The sequence below is a fragment of the Cotesia glomerata genome, linkage group LG3 (genome assembly GCF_020080835.1).
Source record: "Cotesia glomerata isolate CgM1 linkage group LG3, MPM_Cglom_v2.3, whole genome shotgun sequence".
NCBI lineage: Eukaryota > Metazoa > Arthropoda > Insecta > Hymenoptera > Braconidae > Cotesia > Cotesia glomerata.
The window spans coordinates 13260948-13278355 of NC_058160.1; the positions used below are offsets into that span (position 1 = coordinate 13260948).

Sequence of the window (17408 nt, forward strand, 5' to 3'; positions counted from 1 at the left end):
ATTTACGTATACCAGGACGAGATGTGGTTTTTTTGGAATAACTTTCAAACCGCTTCACCGATTAATTCCAAAAACTAATCAGATCTTAAAATTAAAAAACCACGTTGTTCGCCACCAGTCAAAATCGGTTGATTCGTTCGTGAGATATCGTTGTCGAAAGAAATTGAAAAAATTGTTTTTTTCACAATTTTTATAAAATTTTTGGTCCAGTTTTTGGACCAGTTCGTGCTCTAAGATTTCTTAAAAAGCTTAAAAAACTGCGTTGAATGCCGAAACCTGCGAGGAAATCGGTTGATTCATTCAAAAGTTAATACGGAAGAGCTGAAAAACAAAATAAGTGAAATGTTGAGCGCCTAGGTATAGAGTTAGCGGGAAGTTTCAGGGATGGCCTTTAGGGTCAATCAATTTCCTAATTTTTTATAATCGTATTCTTACAGTATGCCTGAAGAAGTTGGAAATGAAGCCAACAAAACGTTGCAATTTTATAAAAATTTAACATCTTATTGCTATTATCCACATTCCCAAGATTTGTTGTTTAATATTTCATAAAACTTGGATGAGGATCAACAAAATAATTAGATCTTACTGTAGTGAACTAGTAACCTTCTGTATCGTCCGAAATTTTAATCAGATAAAATAATAATATTTTATAAAACTTTTCGTTTCAACTTGGTTTAATAAATGTCGTAATCTTTTCGCAAAATTCGTCATTCCATGAAAAACCTAGGCACTTCCAAAAAGTGGAGGCGCAGATTATAGTTTGATGTTTCGTGTAATGCCTGTAAAGCGTCAAAAATAATGTAATTAAAAAACACATCAATTAAAAAACAACTTTTTTTATTCTTATTTAAAATGCATTTGAAAGCTGAGAAATTAAACTTCAATTTATATGGTTTTTCTAAGTAAAAAAATTTCTATTTTAAGATCATTTTTAAGAAATTTTACTTTTGCAGTCATTTCCTCCACAGAAATGAAATAAAATGAAATCTACTTCCATTTCGGATACCGAATGGCCTTTTTTATTTATTATTTTAACAAATATTTGATGACGTTTGAATTATTGCACGAGCTAGTCTTTTCCTGAAAAACACATGTGTATAATCCGTCATATAACGTATATTATGATTTATTATCAAGCGCCAACGTCGAGTGGTAATTTCACAAACTACCTAGGTGGGAAATGCAATTTGAAACAAAATGTCGACGTTTCTGGAAGTGCTTAGGTTTTTCATAGAATGACGAATTTTGCGAAAAGACTACAACATATACACACCTTTCATAGGTACTACTAAGTAAATAGTAGAATCTATGACTCTAAATTTGATCTCTAAGAAATCAAAATTTTTAATTTTTAAGGGCACAATTCTTTTTTTATGTAACGAAAACCCTGAATTTAGCCAAACTTAAAGACTTATGGATCAACTAATTACACTTTAATTCTTTTAAATATAAAACATTGGATAAAAAAACTTTTTAAAATTTACAGATATCTATTCAGAAGTGGAAATGCAGAACATCCTTTGGATAGATTTTATAACACAACAGTAGAAGTCTTACCAGACCTACCAAGTATGCATGAGAAATACAACTACACTATTACTAAAGACGGTTATATTTCAATAGGTAATAGGATTTATAACAATATTTTCACCTACAATTTCAGTAAATAACCTTGTACGATTTGATTCGTTGCTGTGTTAAGTTCAAATAATAGATGGACATGTAGACGAGTAAGTTTTCTTGATTCTAGAGCCGTAGCTTTATTCGATTTATTTTTCATTAAATTGTTGATTTCATCTATTGTTTATTGTTAATTTTTATTGAATACTATTATTGTGTCACAGGGATTTTTATTCTCCGTGTGCGTCTGTCCTTGCATCTAGATTTAGCAACAGATCTACACTCGGTGCCCTAGCGGTTTCGACAACTCGGCGCAAACTCGGAGTTTACGCGGAGTTATTATGGAGCATATTCCCTCTCGAAGATTAATCGGGGTATAAACGGAGTTTACGTGAAGTTTTAGAGGTGTATGAAAGGAGTGTTGTGTGCAGTTACCACACGGAGTCACAAAAGTGTATTACTGAAGTTTTCAAGAAGTTTTTGACGAGTTTTTTCGGAGTCGCTATGGAGTTTTCCTAGTATTTTTGTCGAATATTTTCAGAGTTGCTGTGGAGTTTCTTTAGCGTTTTTGTTAAGTTTTTTTCGATGTTTTGCGGAGCTTTATAAAAGTTTCGCTGGTGATTTTCCGGAGTTTTGGTCGTGTTATTATAGAGTTTACCCGCGATTAATAATACTTCACGGCATGAGAATTAATTTTAATTTCACAAAGACGACTATAAATAAATCATTTTTCAATTACGCAGTACTTTTTATTAATTAATTAATTTATTTATTACTAGGGTCATTCCATGTCAAATCGACAAATAGTTGGAATTAACCCCTTTCGATTTGGAGAAATTTTGGTCAGAAGATTTTTTTAATCATGTAACGAAATTCTGTAAAAGGAAAAAAAATAAAAAATTTTTTTTCAAAAGATATGCAAATTCAAAATTTCGCAATTTTTCCAGTTTTTCAATTTTGTTTTTCTAATATCTCGAACGCTATTATAGATACAGGAATAGCCTTTCGTTTGTTTGAAAGAGAATACTTAGGGCTATTGAAAAAAAATATTTTGGAAAAATTCTATCTTCGTTCTACCTTCAACCTCCGATTACCTCATTTTGCCACCACCTATATCGAGCATTCTTTTCTGATCAGTGATCACTGTGATTCGTATGTGGGAAGAACTACCTGATGAAATTGTGAGTTCAAGCAGCAGTGAAGTGTTTAAAACCAAAGTTTTCGATCATTTGCTAAATTTAGACAGTTGATAAATTTAAATTTTTGATTCCCGAACTTTCTATGTTAGTTGAAGGTTTTTAATTATAGATATTAGTTGAATCAATTTAAAAATATTTAAAAATTGTAACGGAGTGATCGTTACCCATTAAAAGCCCTTTTACCGGCACTCATTAAGTTATTGACGGATCACAGAGCGCTGTGATCTTGAGACCTCGTAGTCATAGTTTGAGACTAGTAAGTGTGTCTCCAAGGTGGAGGTGTCGTCGTAGTGAGAGTGGGAAGAGCAGAGGAAGAAAGAAACGCACCGACAAAATTCGGAAGATTCATTGTGACCGAACAGCCTAGCTGTATAACACGTAAAACTTACTGAACATCTGTCCCAGGTAATTATTTTATTTCGCTCAACCTCTGTGGAACGAAGCGATAAAAACTTTATTAATTATTGCTTTATAGACCTTTCTGTCAGCTTGCATTAGTTAATTTAATTTGTAATAAGTACTAATGCCGATTTGCAGTTACAGGTAAAATATTTGCCGGGAGTAGGTGACGCGACGCAGTGACCAATGTCTTTGCCGCCAGATCAAATAACTCACCGAGGAGAAGTTTTGTACCAACACCGAGACAAGGAGTTTGCAGCTCATCGTGGAAGTGCGCAATTAAAATTATAAAAACTCCAGGAACAAATATCATGTCTAAATAATCTCTCGGTGGTGCGGCGTCAGCCAGGCACTCAAGTCGGCTGAAGATCATCGCCATTTCGCGTTCGGTCACAATCATTAATTTAAGAATTTAGTCAATAAAATTTACTTAAAATATTATATAGAATTTATTTATCAGAAAATGTTTAAGAATTTATTTAAAATAATATTCGGAATGAATTTATGAAAATTGAGAAAAGTCCAAAATAAAAATTAGAATAAAATTAAGAATAAATTTAAGAACAAGTCAGGAATAAAAGTACTAAATATTTAATAGATAAAACCAGGAATTATTTCGGTTCATTAATTTACTACGTAGGCAGAGTCTGGATTGACTTTACTAGAAATAATTTCGGTTGGTCAATTCATGACTTCGGTGCCGCGTCAAACAAATTGTCTTTGGTAATTGAGTTGAGTAGATTTATTTAATTAATTGCGCATTTTAAAAACAGTAAAATATTTTGTTAAAATTTTAGTAAAATCATTGGAAGTTAAATGAATTAAAATCAGTAAAATCATTTGTAATAAATTTTTGGTTGTCAAAATAAAATTGTTTAAAATAGAATTCGAGTCAGGAAATAGTTGTTAAAATTGTTAGTCTGCATTGTTTAATTAAAATATAAAATATTTCACTTGAAAATTTCGTTCGAAATTTAACTTAGCGAGTTGTGCGACAGAGACGCAAGACCGAGCGAGAGCGTCAGCCATCTTGTCCCGCGCGAAAACTCTGAGTAGAGGACACTCAAGGTCGAGACTAAAATATTACTGTGTTGCTAGGCAGAATATAATCCTCTGTTAAAGTAAAATAAAATAAATGCTAAGTTTTTCGACCAAACATAATAGAAAGTAAAATGAAATAATTTAGGTAAAATAAAACTCGGTTATTCAAGGACAAGTAAAATAGTTTAGTCAAAATAAATCAAATAAAATCAATTGATAAATTTTTAGTTCATAAAATTAAGTTCTTAATTAAATAAAATAACTCATAAATTCTGATAAAATAATTCGGACTAAATTAACAACGACCTAATAAAATATTTAATAAATTCTGGTAAAATTAATTAAAATAATTTAGTAAATACTTAATAAATTCTGAGAAAATAAATTAGATAAAATAAAGTAAATTAATTTAACAAAATAATTTTGTAAATGCTCGGACGCAACAAACACATTGTTGACAGATTATTAAGACCTCTGTCAATAGATTTTAATCTATTAATTCAAGATACGAAAACCTCTTGTAATTAAATATTTATTTGTTGTATTATTAAGACCACGACAATAAATTAGTTAAGAATTTTAAACTGGAATTTGGAATTAGGATTTATAAATAAGTTGGTATGAATGGAATAGTAATTTTGGGAAATAAATTTATAAATGTTAATCTGTAAAATCTAGGGTATTATCTAGTGTGTATGAAAAATTAATTAATAGTGTGGGTGGGTAGTATTAGCAATTGTAGTGTTGCCTAGGGATTCATGGTATCCTCCTCTGTTTCCTGGGCACACAGAGTCCTTTGCATAGACGCCCAGGTGGGGGTGCAATAGGCGTAAGTTGGAAAATAAATAAATTGTGGGTGTATATGGAAAAATATTATTGCAGTGTGGCCTAGGGATTCATGGTATCCTCCTCTGCTTCCTGGGCTCACTTAGAAACCGTTGGATAGACGCCGGATTTGGAGTACAAAGGTAGTAAGCTAGAAACCGCGGCATAGACGCTCCATATGAGGGTACTGTCGGGAATAGGAACTATGATAGAAACCGCAATATAGACGCTCCATAAGAGGGTATCTTCGGGAATAATCCTATTTGATTATTTTGTAAGGGGTTTTGATTGTGTATTAAGGGTTATTTAAATAAAATAAATTGTGAAAATGAATTTCTTTTAATAATTTCTGTATCCTTCCTAATAATCTCTCACGACCCTGTGTCATCACTCCATGCTTGGTCCAGTTTCTGAATACTGTGTGAAAAATTCAGTGGCACCATAAATAAAAATTAGGGGTGACCAAGAAAGCGGTGGATCCCCGTTTCATTGCCGTTTCAAAATATACAAAAAAAAATTAGAAAAACGTAAGACCCTGAAGGCCATCCGTGCAACTTCCCGCTCATTTCATACCTAGGTGCTTAAAATTGCACTAATGATGTTTTTGATCTCTCCGAGCTAAAAAATACTATTTATGTGTTATTTTAAGCTCTCTGAGACTCTCTTCGAGACTCTTCGCCTACTGATAAAATTTTGATAAAACACAATTTTTCTAATTTTTAAACCGCAATAACTTTTGAATGGATGAACCGATTTTTACGCGGTTGGCGGCGATTGACGTGGTTTTTTTATATTAAGAGCTGATTAGTTTTTGGAATCGCATTTTTTTAAGATCTAAAAATTATTCTATTTCATCAAAAACGATCCGATAGGAAATGTCGAAGTTATGTGAAAAAAATACTTTTTTCGGTTTTCTTTCGTTCACGATATCTCTCGAACGAATCAACCAATTTTGACCGGATTAGCGGTAATCGAATTGGTTTTTTAAGGTTAAGGGCGGATTGGTTTTTGGAGTTGATAGATCAAGCCGTTTAAAAGTTATTCCAAAAAAACCACTTTCAAAAATGATTTTTTTCTTATTATTTTTGAGATTTTTCAAAATTTCTCAAAATCCATCGTTCTGAATCGATTCAAATTCTCAGGGAATCTAAGTTCGAGGGAACACTTTAGAACGTCGTTCGGTTGGTTCCGATCGGTTTAGTCGTTTAAAAGTTATAAGCGATTCACATATATATATACACACACACACACACACACACACACACACACACACACACACACACACACACACACACACACACACACACATGCACACATACATACATACAGACATAGTGACAACCTCGCGGAGATAGTCAGGAAAGCTTCCTGTGACCTTCAAACGTCGAGATCTGATGAAAACTCGATTTTCGCAAAACGGGGTGAAAACAATAACTTCCCGATTTTTGAAAATTTTCGATTTTTTTAGCGGGAAGTTAAAAATCTTAAAAATTTTGTTGGATTAAAATATTATGTTATAATCTAGTTTAAGTATTATGTACTGTGACGTTTTTTTTTTAACTTCCCGCTAAGAAAATCGAAGATTTTCGAAAAATCGGGAAGTTATTGGTTTTACCTAGATTGGCAAAAATCGCGCTTTCAACAGATCTCGACGTTTTGAAGTCCTAAGAAGCTTTCCTGACTATTTTTACGATTATGTCCGTACGTCTGTGTTTTTTTTTTTTTTTTTTTTTTTTTTTTTTTATAGAGAAGCGAAAAACATCTTCCAAAGACACCGCTATCATTAAAAGATGATGGCCGGTAGTGTGGGATTTTAACCCACTAAAAAAAAACTCCTCTCTTTTACCCCGTGGATGGTACGGAGATGACTGGATCGGAACCGCTTTAGCATTACTTCAATCCAGTTCATGTTGCGTCTCACGACGCCTACTTCTTGTTACTACTGGTTTCTAATCCCTTTCTGCGATTTTTTCTTTTAAAAGGTGCTGCGTGTAGGCTGCGACAGCTGACCAGTTGTCTTCTTTTTTGATCATGCAGGTTACCAAGATCTCAGGGGAGAACGTGGTGCCTATTGTTTCTTCGGTGCTGATTCTGTCGCCCTTCCACCGATCACACTCGAAAACCTATGCTCGGCGTTGTCAATTTTGTCTAGGCAGTATTTGCACGTCGGTGTGCTGTGCAAACCCATCTTGAAAAGATAGGCATTGAACTGCCCATGTCCCGTCAATAGCTGGGTCAGGAAGAAGTCCGTGTCCGAGTGAAGTCGGCTAACTCTTCAATCTTGCTACCAAGCCTCTCCATTGGTGACTGTTGGCCAGTGGTGGTTGGTGCAGAGTTAATCATTCCTTGGTAGGTTTGAATAGTAACGGGAGCAAAAGGTCCTCCACTGTTTGGAAGAACTTTCATTGGCTGTCCATCTTCTTCCATCTGTGCTGTTTTCGGGCTCCCTGTACCATTTTCAGACAGTAGAGCCATGGGGTCGACCCCGCTGTCATAACCGTCGCTTGATAACGATCATGCAGGTTACTAAGCTCTCAGGGGAAAGCGTAGTGCCAATAGTTTCATCAGTACTGCTCTTGTAGTCCTTCCACCGGTCACACTCAAAAAACGTGTGCTCGACGTTGTTAATTTTGTCTGGGCAGTATTTGCACGTTGGTGTGCTGTGCAGTCCTATCTTAAAAAGATTCCTGAGAAAGCCAGACGTTGATGTTTGGAATCAGGCGTGCCGTCCATCTGCCCGTCTCTCCCGATGTCCATCGGTCCTGCCACTCTTGTTGCGTTTCCGCCTTTATCCTCGTTCTTGCGTCCTTCATGTTTTCGTCACTGTTTTAAGCGTCATAAAGTTTCGCTCTCTCAAATACGAGTAAGTTGATAGGTGCGGCTCCCGAAATGACCAATATAGCCGCCTCGGAAACCGTTCGATAGGCGCAGGCAACCCTGAAAGCGCCTCCCCGCTGCACTGCCGCTATTTTTCGTCGGTCAGTCTTCTGTTTCAATATGTCTGCCCATATTTCTGCTCCATAAAGCAGTACCGAATGGACTACTTCTAGAAGAACTCTTCTCTTTTTGGTTCTTAGTCCCATAGTGTTGGTCATGATTCTTGCCAGGCTAGACACCGTCTTGCTGGCTTTCTTGCATGCACTGTCAAGGTGTTCGCGGAAAGATAGTTTCTCGTCTATCATTACCCCTAGATAGCGCAGGGCCCTTGTTGACGTCAGTGTTGTTTTTTCCATGTCTACAGCGAATGGTTTTGGGAACCATTTTTGACGTGTCAGAACAACCATCTCGGTTTTATGCTTGGCGAGTTTCAGTTGGTGTTTATCAAGCCAGGTCTCGATGGCGTCAATGGTTTCCCGGATCAGTAATTCGGCCTCTTCTACGCTGTCTACTACTATCGTGGCCGCAACGTCGCCTGCAAAGCCCGTTAGTTCTACTTGCTTTGGTAACGAGATTTCAAAAAGCTCGTCGTAGTCCGCATTCCATAGATCGGACCCCATTATTGAGCCTTGCGGTACGCCAGCCGTTATGGCGTGTTCTTGTGGACCTTTCGTAGTTTCCGCTATTAGCTTTCTTTCGTCCAGGTAGTTGTCGACTAGTGCCAGATTCTCTGGCTCCGCGTCAAACTTGTGCTCCAGAGCATCTATAATGTCTCTCCAATTTGCGCTGTTAAATGCGTTTTTTACATCTAGCGTGAGGAGGAGACATACTTTACGAGCTTTGAGGCTACCAGACCATGCTTGTGTTGCTGTCTTTATAACTTTCTCGATCGCTCCGGCTGTCGAACGACCTTTCCGGAAGCCATGCTAGTTGGTGGCAAAACCTCCAGCATGGTCGATGTCGTTGCGAAGTCTCCCTTGTATGAGCTTCTCGAGCAGTTTTCCAGCAATGTCTAGCATACAGAGTAGTCTAAAGGACGAAGGTGTTACGGGGGTTCCCTTTCCTTTGTCTAAGAGAACCAATCTCTGCCGCTTCCAGACCGCGGGAAACGTGCCAGTTGCCAAGCATGCGTTGTAGGTGTTCAGGAGTATGTCTAGATATTCCAGGGCTACAATCTTGATCACCGCTGCCGGGATGTCATCAGGTCCAGGTGTCTTTCCTGTTTTGAGTGACTTGGCCGCGTCTAGTAGTTCCTTAGTTGTGAAGGGTGTTCCTTCGCTGTTTTTAGCGTAGTGTTTCTTCTCCCGCGGCGGGTGTTTGGGGAAAAGTTCCGCTACAATGCTGTCCATTAAGGCAGGAGACTTCGGCGCTTCTGGTGAAGCCTTTCCAAGTCGTTTAGTGACAATTTGGTAGGCTTTGCCCCAGATGTCCTTGACGAGATCATTACAGATCTGTTTCCACAATATCTCTTTTCTTGCTTTAATGGCTTGGTTTAGCGTCTTGTTGGCCTGCTTGTACTCTTTTGAATACAAGTCCTCACTTGGGGAGCGTTTCGCGGCTCTCGTTGCACGACGACGTAGCTTATGACATCTTTTGCGAAGTTCTGCTATGTGTGTTGACCACCAGTACGCCGGCCTGTGGAAACTCCTATTTTTCAGCCGCAGCATAGAGGCGTCACATGCGGCAGCAATCTCCTTCATCATATTTACAACTGCCTTTTCCGTCTCGCTGCAGGTATCCGGAGTCATGTTGTTCTGAAGGATAGACCAGCTTCGTGCAAGAGAAGTTCGCAATTCCTCTGGATCAAGCCTTCTGGCATTCCACTTCCGCTTAGAAAGGTCGCGTTGTGGAACCGGTGTAGATGACAATCCAACGTTGAATGTCACAAACTGGTGGTCACTGCCACTGTATTCTTCGGATACAGTCCAGTTTCCGATCATGTTGGCAGTCCTTGGAGTTGCCAACGAAATGTCGAGGATGGACTCTTGGTACTCCTGGTCTTCTAAAGGTCGTGGTGCTCCCGGTGTTCAGCACTATGAAGTCGAGTCTAGCCGCGACGTCAGCGACCTCGTTACTTCTGGTGTCAGAGAAACCAGCGCCCCACTCAGCCGATTTAGCGTTGTAGTCTCCGGCTACGATGACTTCGCCGTTGAATTTAGTGACTGCATCTTCTATATTTGCCAGTTTCTGTCGGAACACACTAATCCCTTCGTTAGATCAGAGATAGACGCTCATGAAGTAGGTTGTGGGGGTTTGAATCCAGACAAAACCTGCTCCACTTCCGCTGTTGTTGACGGTGACGTTCTTTGTGTTCACAATCCAAATAGCTGCCGTGTCAGTTTCGTCTGCGAACCATGATTTACCTTCGATGTTTAGATATTGCTCGCAGATGAAGCAGACGTCTATTTTATCTTCAAAGACACACTGTCGCAGCAGGTTTTGCGCCAAGGTGCACCTATTCAGGTTGCCTTGTAGTATGCGTGTCACTTCTGCCCTCTCTTGGCTTCTGCAAGTGCTGTGCGGAATGCCCTGCAAGCTCCAGTGCCAGAAATATGGCATAGACCATCCTGGGCATCTTTGTCCGGAGCACAAAGGAAGCATTCTGGCTTCTCCGTGCAGTTTACGGCCTTGTGGTTCTCTCCGCCACATTGGTAGCAGCACCTGCTTCTGTTTGGTCCCGCACACTGGCGTGTTTGGTGTCCAAAACCAAAAGATTTAAAACAGCAGGTTACTTTTGCAACTAAGCGTATACAACAGTTCACCCAACCGATCATTATATGGGCCTTGTCAAGGGCCTTAATCGCTTTGATCTCGTCTACTTCGCAGAAGGCTGCCCGATTTCCTCGTGGTGTGGGTTTTATCAAATTTACTCGTTTGACCTCCAGGCTGTCAGTGAATTCACGTTTAAGTGCTTCACGGACTTCGCTCTCGGTAGAGATTTCGTCCAAGTCGAGGATCTCGATCGTTGTTGTTGGTGTTAGCGTCTTGACCGTGCCGATGTTTGCAGTGGCTGACCTTACTGCATCGGTGAAAGTCTTGCTGTCTTCAGTCTTTCGAGCCATTTCAAGGAGAACGCCTACGTGTTTCGTCTTTTTAATAGACTTTATGTATACGTCCGTCTCGACAGAGCTTACCTTGGCCTTGATTTCCTTTAGGATATCGGCATAAGTTTGGCCGTCTACTGGTTGGACAAGAACAGCCTTAGTTTTTGTCTTCTTTCTCCTCGGTTTCTTAGAGGCACCCTTACTTGGCTGGTTTTGAGCTTTATTAGGGGGAGCCGCTGTTTCATGCTCTTTTTCCTTCTTCTTCCTATTTAGGTCCACTGTAGTCCAGACGTTCTCCCGGGCTGTCTTTTTCTGTGGTGGCTCCTCGATTATTGAAGAAGGGCTGGGCGTGGACAGCTGCCTCTCCTTGTTATTGTCCTTTCCTTGCTGTAGTAATTTTTTATGAGTGACCAAAAATGGCTGTGATTTTTTGGTCAGACTCGGAGTTGTTTGGGTCGTTGAGGCCGACATGCCTGGTGATTTGTTGGCTAACCTATATGCTGTAGTAATAGATGTAACCAATTTTCTCATCTCATGATGGAGATTCTTCTTGTCTTTTATAAACTTGGCTAACTCTTCGATCTTGATGCCGAGCCTCTCCATTGGTGAGTGTTGGCCTCTAACGGTCGTTACAGAGTTGATTCTTCCTCGGTAGGTTTGATTAGTGACAGGAGCAAAAGGTCCTTTACTTTTTGGAGGAATGTTGCTCAGCTGTCCGTTCTCTGCCATCCGGGCTGATTTCGTACTCTCTGTAACTTTGCTAGCATTGCTAGACAGCAGAGCCATGGGGTCTACTCCGCTGTTTAAACGGTCGCTTGATAACGACGAGTTCAGGCCCGTTTGCACGCCTTCCCTCGCCGGCACTGAGGTATCCCCCCTGCACCGTAGACGATGTTCAAAATTGATCTGGCATTTTCATATCATCTTTTGCTATGTTTTGGTCCACCCCGAGTATTCTATTTCCTCGGTACCCGACGCATCTAACGTGCAGATATGCCGGGCATTCCCCTATCCTTCACCTGGGGAGGCGCCCGATGCGGGACCCAGCAAGCCCGACACGAGGTGTGGTGTGTGTGCGCGTGTGTTTTTTTTTTTTTTTTTAAGGGGGGGGGGAATCTTTTTACGGAACCTTTTTACGGATTCTAGGCATAGCTGTTTGGCCTGGATATAGGGCGATTTGACGCAGTGTCATACTAAAACTCGACGCTAGCGCCCCTACCCACTAAACCCTAAACCCCTTTTCCTCTTTCCCCTAATCCCTCATGGAAACCGCCGTCAGGCATTACTTCGTGAGGGGAGGATCTAGCTACTGCTCTTTCTTCTGGTGGCTAAGGTGTTATTCTTTCCTCCTTCTAATTGGCGTCATTCGCTCTTTTTCTTTCTATGGACCGCAGGTCTGAGAGGACTCCCGTGACAAACGTGTTTATGGCGTTCCAGGCAGCCTCTGATGACAGTAGTTGCCATCGACTTGCTCTTCTGCCGTTCTTCTGTTCTAAGCTCCTCAGCGCTTAGTGGGGTTGACTTCTGTCGTTGGTAAAGGATCCGTCTTCCCTGAGCTAAGACTCTAAGAGGCAAAGTTCCGGAAATGACACACACTGCTTCCATAGATATTGTGCGGAAGGCGCTTGCTACTCTTAAGGCACTCAGACGGTAGACTGGTCCAGCCTTTCTCCATGATTCTTGCTTCTCTAGTGCGTCCGCCCAGATAGATATTCCGTAAGTGAGCATTGATGTGACTACAGATGATAGCAGTAGTCTTCTGCTCTGTTTTGGGCCTCCGACGTTTGGCATCAGTCGTGCTAAGCTACTACCACTGCTGATGCTTTTGCACTCAAGTGTTCGACTTGCTGCTTAAAGTTGAGTCGGGCATCAAGCATCACTCCCAGATATCGGATATATGATTGTGATGTGATTTCTTGCTCTCCGACTTTCAGCTTTATGGTCTCTATCACTTTTCTGCTGGTAATAAGCACAGCCTCAGTCTTCTGTTTAGCCAGTTGTAGATTCATTGAGTCCATCCACCGGTTAACTTTCTCAAAGGTGATACCGAACATGTGGTTTATCTCATCTAGGTGTTTCGCAACGATTACGACAGTTACATCATCTGCATATGCAACAAGCTTGACACTTCTTGGAAGAATCAGTCTCAGCAGGCTATCATACATGATATTCCACAGAAGTGGACCCAGAACGGAACCCTGGGGTATACCTCCGGTAATATCATACTCTTTTGGACCATTCTTCGTGTCGTATCTCAGGATTCTGTCCGTGAAGTAGCTAGCCACTATCCTACGTAGGTATCCTGGTACGTTTTTCTCTTCCAGGGCTTGCATAATGCAGTCCCAGTTGGCGGAGTTGAAGGCATTTTTGATGTCCAAAGTGGCCACCAGGCAGTACTTCTTCGCTCCACTCTTCCATCTGATCCCTTCCATTGCCTCCTTGTCCGTTGCAACAACCAGATTGATTGCGTCCAGGGTTGATCGTCCTTTCCGAAAACCATACTGGTTGTCTACCAGGAGTGGATCGACAACTGCTTCTATTCTTTGGTGGATTATACGCTCAAATATCTTACCTGCCGTGTCTAACGTACAAAGTGGTCGATAAGATGACGGTTCTTCTGGTGGCTTTTTCCCTTTTGATAGTAGTACTAGTCGTTGCTGCTTCCACTTCCGAGTGAAAATCCCTTTCTTGAGGCATGTGTCGTAGACGTCCAGGAACAATGATAGCACTGCTTTTATAGTTGTTTTTAAAGCAATATTAAGGACCCCGTCCAATCCTGGTGCTTTATTGTTCCCTACACGATTACAAGCCTCCCTCAGTTCTTCCTTCGTGACAGATAGAATATCATCCATTTCATTCTGCGCTAATAGGTAGTTAAACTCGCTTTGTTCAGGGAACAACGCGTTTACGATCTTCTGTAGGAGTTGAGGACACGTGGGTGATGGCATTAGCTGGTTTTTAAGATGGGTCATGACCACCTTATACGGCCTACCCCACAGATCTCTGTCCACCTCGTTGATGAGCTCCTTCCAGCATTTTCTTTTGCTATTTTTGATGACTTTGTTCAGGAATCGACGGGCTTTTTTGTACTCTGCGACCAGCTCCGCAGAGTTAGGTCGTCGGTAGCCACGCTGAGATATTCTTCTCTTCTGATGACACTCTTTACGAAGGGCGCTGATGTGGTCGTTCCACCAGTGAACGGAAGGTCTTGTGTTCATGCCACGTCTACAAGACATACTGGCGTCACAAGCCTGGGTCACTCTTTTCATCAGGTCCTTGGTCTTCTCTTCTGCGCAGCCCGCGATAATCTGGTCACTATTGAGAGCTACTAACACTGCACTTGGGTCAAGAGTTTTTACCTTCCAACCAATGGTGTTGTTGCTTTTTAGGTCTTTTCGGGCTCTGGACGTTTGATATTTCCCAGAGAATCGCGTTGTGGTCGCTAGCTGTGTAGATATCCATCACTTTCCAGTTAATATTACCTCTGGTGTATCTAATGTAGAAAAGGCTTCTAGTAGTTCCTTTCCTCGCGCGTTTGTATGCTTGCTGCCCCAGTCTACTGCCCAGGCGTTGGTCCCCGGCTATTGCCACTGGGTGGTAATGCTTCGCGTCCTCGTCAAGTTGATCCAGAAATGCGGTGAATTCGACAGTAGAGAGGCTAGGTGGTGCGTAACAGCTATAGAAGCGGATGCCCTCTACTGATACTGCTACAAAGCCGGCATTGCTGTTGTCGACTGCATTTTGGAAAGGGAGCTTGCTACATGACAGCTTTGGATGTGCTGTCAGATTCCCAGGGTTGGGTACTCAGGTGTTTATATGGCTCTGCTATCAGTACCAAGTCAAGCTCTAGTTCTCGCACGGATTGCATAAGCAGGTCATGCGCTGCCTCACAATGGTTGAGATTGAGCTGCAGTATCCTCATGTTTGTTTGTTCGTCAACTTCTGGAGTGCCTCCTGAAATAACGGGCACTTATAAGTACCGGCATGGTGGGCAACATTCTCTGCACTTTCAATCTCAGCACATAATGCACATTTGGCTGGATTTACAATCAGCAATCTTGTGCCCTTCTTGTCCGCATCTGATGCAAAGCTTCGACCGGTTCACCTTGCTTCTGCACTGGGATCCATGATGTCCGAAATGCCAGCATTTAAAGCATTGAATAGGTCTCTTCGTTTCACTTATTCGGCAATTAACCCAACCAATCCGGATTTTATTACTTCCATCCAGTAGTTTCTGTGCTGTTGCTGCTGGTAGAATTACTGTAGCAATTTGAGTACCTCTATAGGCCTTACAGATCTTGATTGCCTCTAGTGGTATCTCACAGCCATCTACAGCTTCCTTTTGTAGGGCACCCTGGATGTCGTCCTTCGTTATGTCATCATCGACGTCTCGGATCTCAATTACCTCCTGTGGTCCTTTGCAGGTTACTCTTGCGTCTTCTTTCAGTATGTCTGCAATGGTCTTTCTCAATGTTTGGCCATTGTCGGTGTTCTTCCTCGAAAGAGTTATCAGCATATCTCCAGCATTGGTCTTGTGGATCTTCTCTACTGTACTACGGACCTGATCATCAGGGACGTCCTGTTTTATTCGGCGCAGGATCTCGGCGTACTTTGCTTTCTCTGTCAGCCGGATTATGAGGGCATCCGGTCTGATCCATTTCCGCGGTTTCTTTCGCTTGGGTTCAGATCGGGGCTCCTTTGTCATCTGTTTTGGGAGCATCTCTTTCTTCTATCGCTTTAGCTCTTTCTTGGACTGAACTTTTTGCCAAACCGACGCTTTTCCCTATTTGTCGCTTCGTACTGCCTTCCTTGCGGAGGGCTTTTCTTCAAATCCTTTTTCTTCACGGCTTGGCTGATTGCTGGGTAAGGGGAAGGTCGATCTTTTCTCTTACCTGACTTGCTGCTGGCTTTACTTTTGTCTTCCGCGACTGATTTGGTTGGACGAAATCATTCAACTCACTGATCAGCTTTTCAAGGCGATTGAGCGCTTGCGAACGCTTCATTTCAGCGCTTGCGTCAATCGCTGCTTGTTGGGCATGTAGCCCGTTTCCACTCTTGTTTGTTTCCTGTAAATTACTCATACTTTTTTGATTTACCAGCGCATTGTACGGAGTGGAGCAGGTTGTCATAACTAGGAACGGGTGTACCCTCGGAGATAGTACTCCTACCCCAGTTCCCTGAGGCCTAGTCGACACTTAGCCAGTCCCGGAATACACGGACGGACTAGACTCGCTCGGAGCGGTGAAGATTCCGATCTCTAGCACTCACTGCGTACTCCCTGATCAAGGCCCGAGGTGGCTGGCTCCTGATCTACTGCTGTAACTTACAGCTCGGCAGAGCAAGCTCACATCAGCCGTGATCTGTGTCGTCAGAAACTACGACACAGGTTCCGGACACTTCCAGTGGGTTACAACAGAGAACGATCTTCTTCTTGCTAGGTCAGTTAATGTGACGAACCCATTAAGGGGAGTTTTGTCCACGGGAGCGTATTTTATTTAGCTCCTACCCTTTGTACCTTGTCAACTAAGAGACTCAGTGTCATCCAAGGACAGCGAGTGTTCTCCCATCCGCTCGGGGAGAGGCGCCCGGTAGCAGTATCTCTTCTGCTCCGAGCGTGTGTACGCGCGCGCGCGTGTGTGTGTGTGTGTGTGTGTGTGTGTGGGAGTGTGTGTGTGTAAACCTCCTATAACTTTTGAACAGTTTGACCGATTTCATCGTGGATGGTACCATTTGAAAAGGCTTGGCCAAACTTAGATTTTAAATACAATTTAGACCGATTTAAACCGATAGATATCGAGAAATCTAAAAAAACTGCAAAAAAAAATTTTTTTTTAGTTTATTTTTTGGAATAACTTTTAAACGACTCGTTCAAACAACTCTGAAAACTGAAGAGCTCATAACCTTGGAAAACCACGTTGATCACCGCTATTGCGGTCAAAACCGGTTCATTCGTTCGAGAGATATCGTGAAGGATAGAAAATCGAAAAAAGTGTTTTTTCGGAATTACTCCGAAATTTCTAGTTCGATCATTTTAAACCTAAAAATTTTTTGAGGCTCAAAAACTGCGTCGAATGCCGCAAACCGCTTGAAAATCGGTTCTTTCATTCAAAACTATTGCGGTTTCAAAATTCAAAAAATAGTATTTTATCAAACTTCTATCAGACTTTTTAGCTCTTTAAGTTGAAAAGAATAAAAAAGCTATCTCTTTGAGCTCAGAGAGCTCGAAAAAACACATAAATTGTATTTTTGAGCTCGAAGAGCTCAAAAACGGCATAAGTGCTATTATTTTAAGCGTCTAGGTATGGACTTAGCGGGAAGTTGCAGGGATGGCCTACAGGGTCAACCGTTTTTCTAATTTCTTTGTTCTCAATACAGGTAAAAAGTGGGTTGTAGTATATTTTAT

The 17408-nt window shown here is 41.3% G+C and overlaps 1 protein-coding gene across 4 annotated transcripts in view; it reads left to right on the forward strand.

Annotated features, from left to right (window-relative positions):
• Positions 1-17408, forward strand: part of LOC123262004 (alpha-1,3-mannosyl-glycoprotein 4-beta-N-acetylglucosaminyltransferase B) — a 102939-nt gene that overhangs the window by 82894 nt on the left and 2637 nt on the right. For 2 of the 4 annotated variants that reach the window (XM_044723966.1, XM_044723967.1), the window contains exon 6: positions 1487-1623. The exons of 1 other annotated variant lie outside the window; for it this stretch is intronic. In XM_044723966.1, the coding sequence (XP_044579901.1) occupies positions 1487-1623 (137 nt within the window). Of the gene's footprint in view, positions 1-1486; positions 1624-1702; positions 1731-17408 lie in introns of all 4 variants that reach the window. One more of the 4 variants, XM_044723968.1, reaches the window with a different exon arrangement.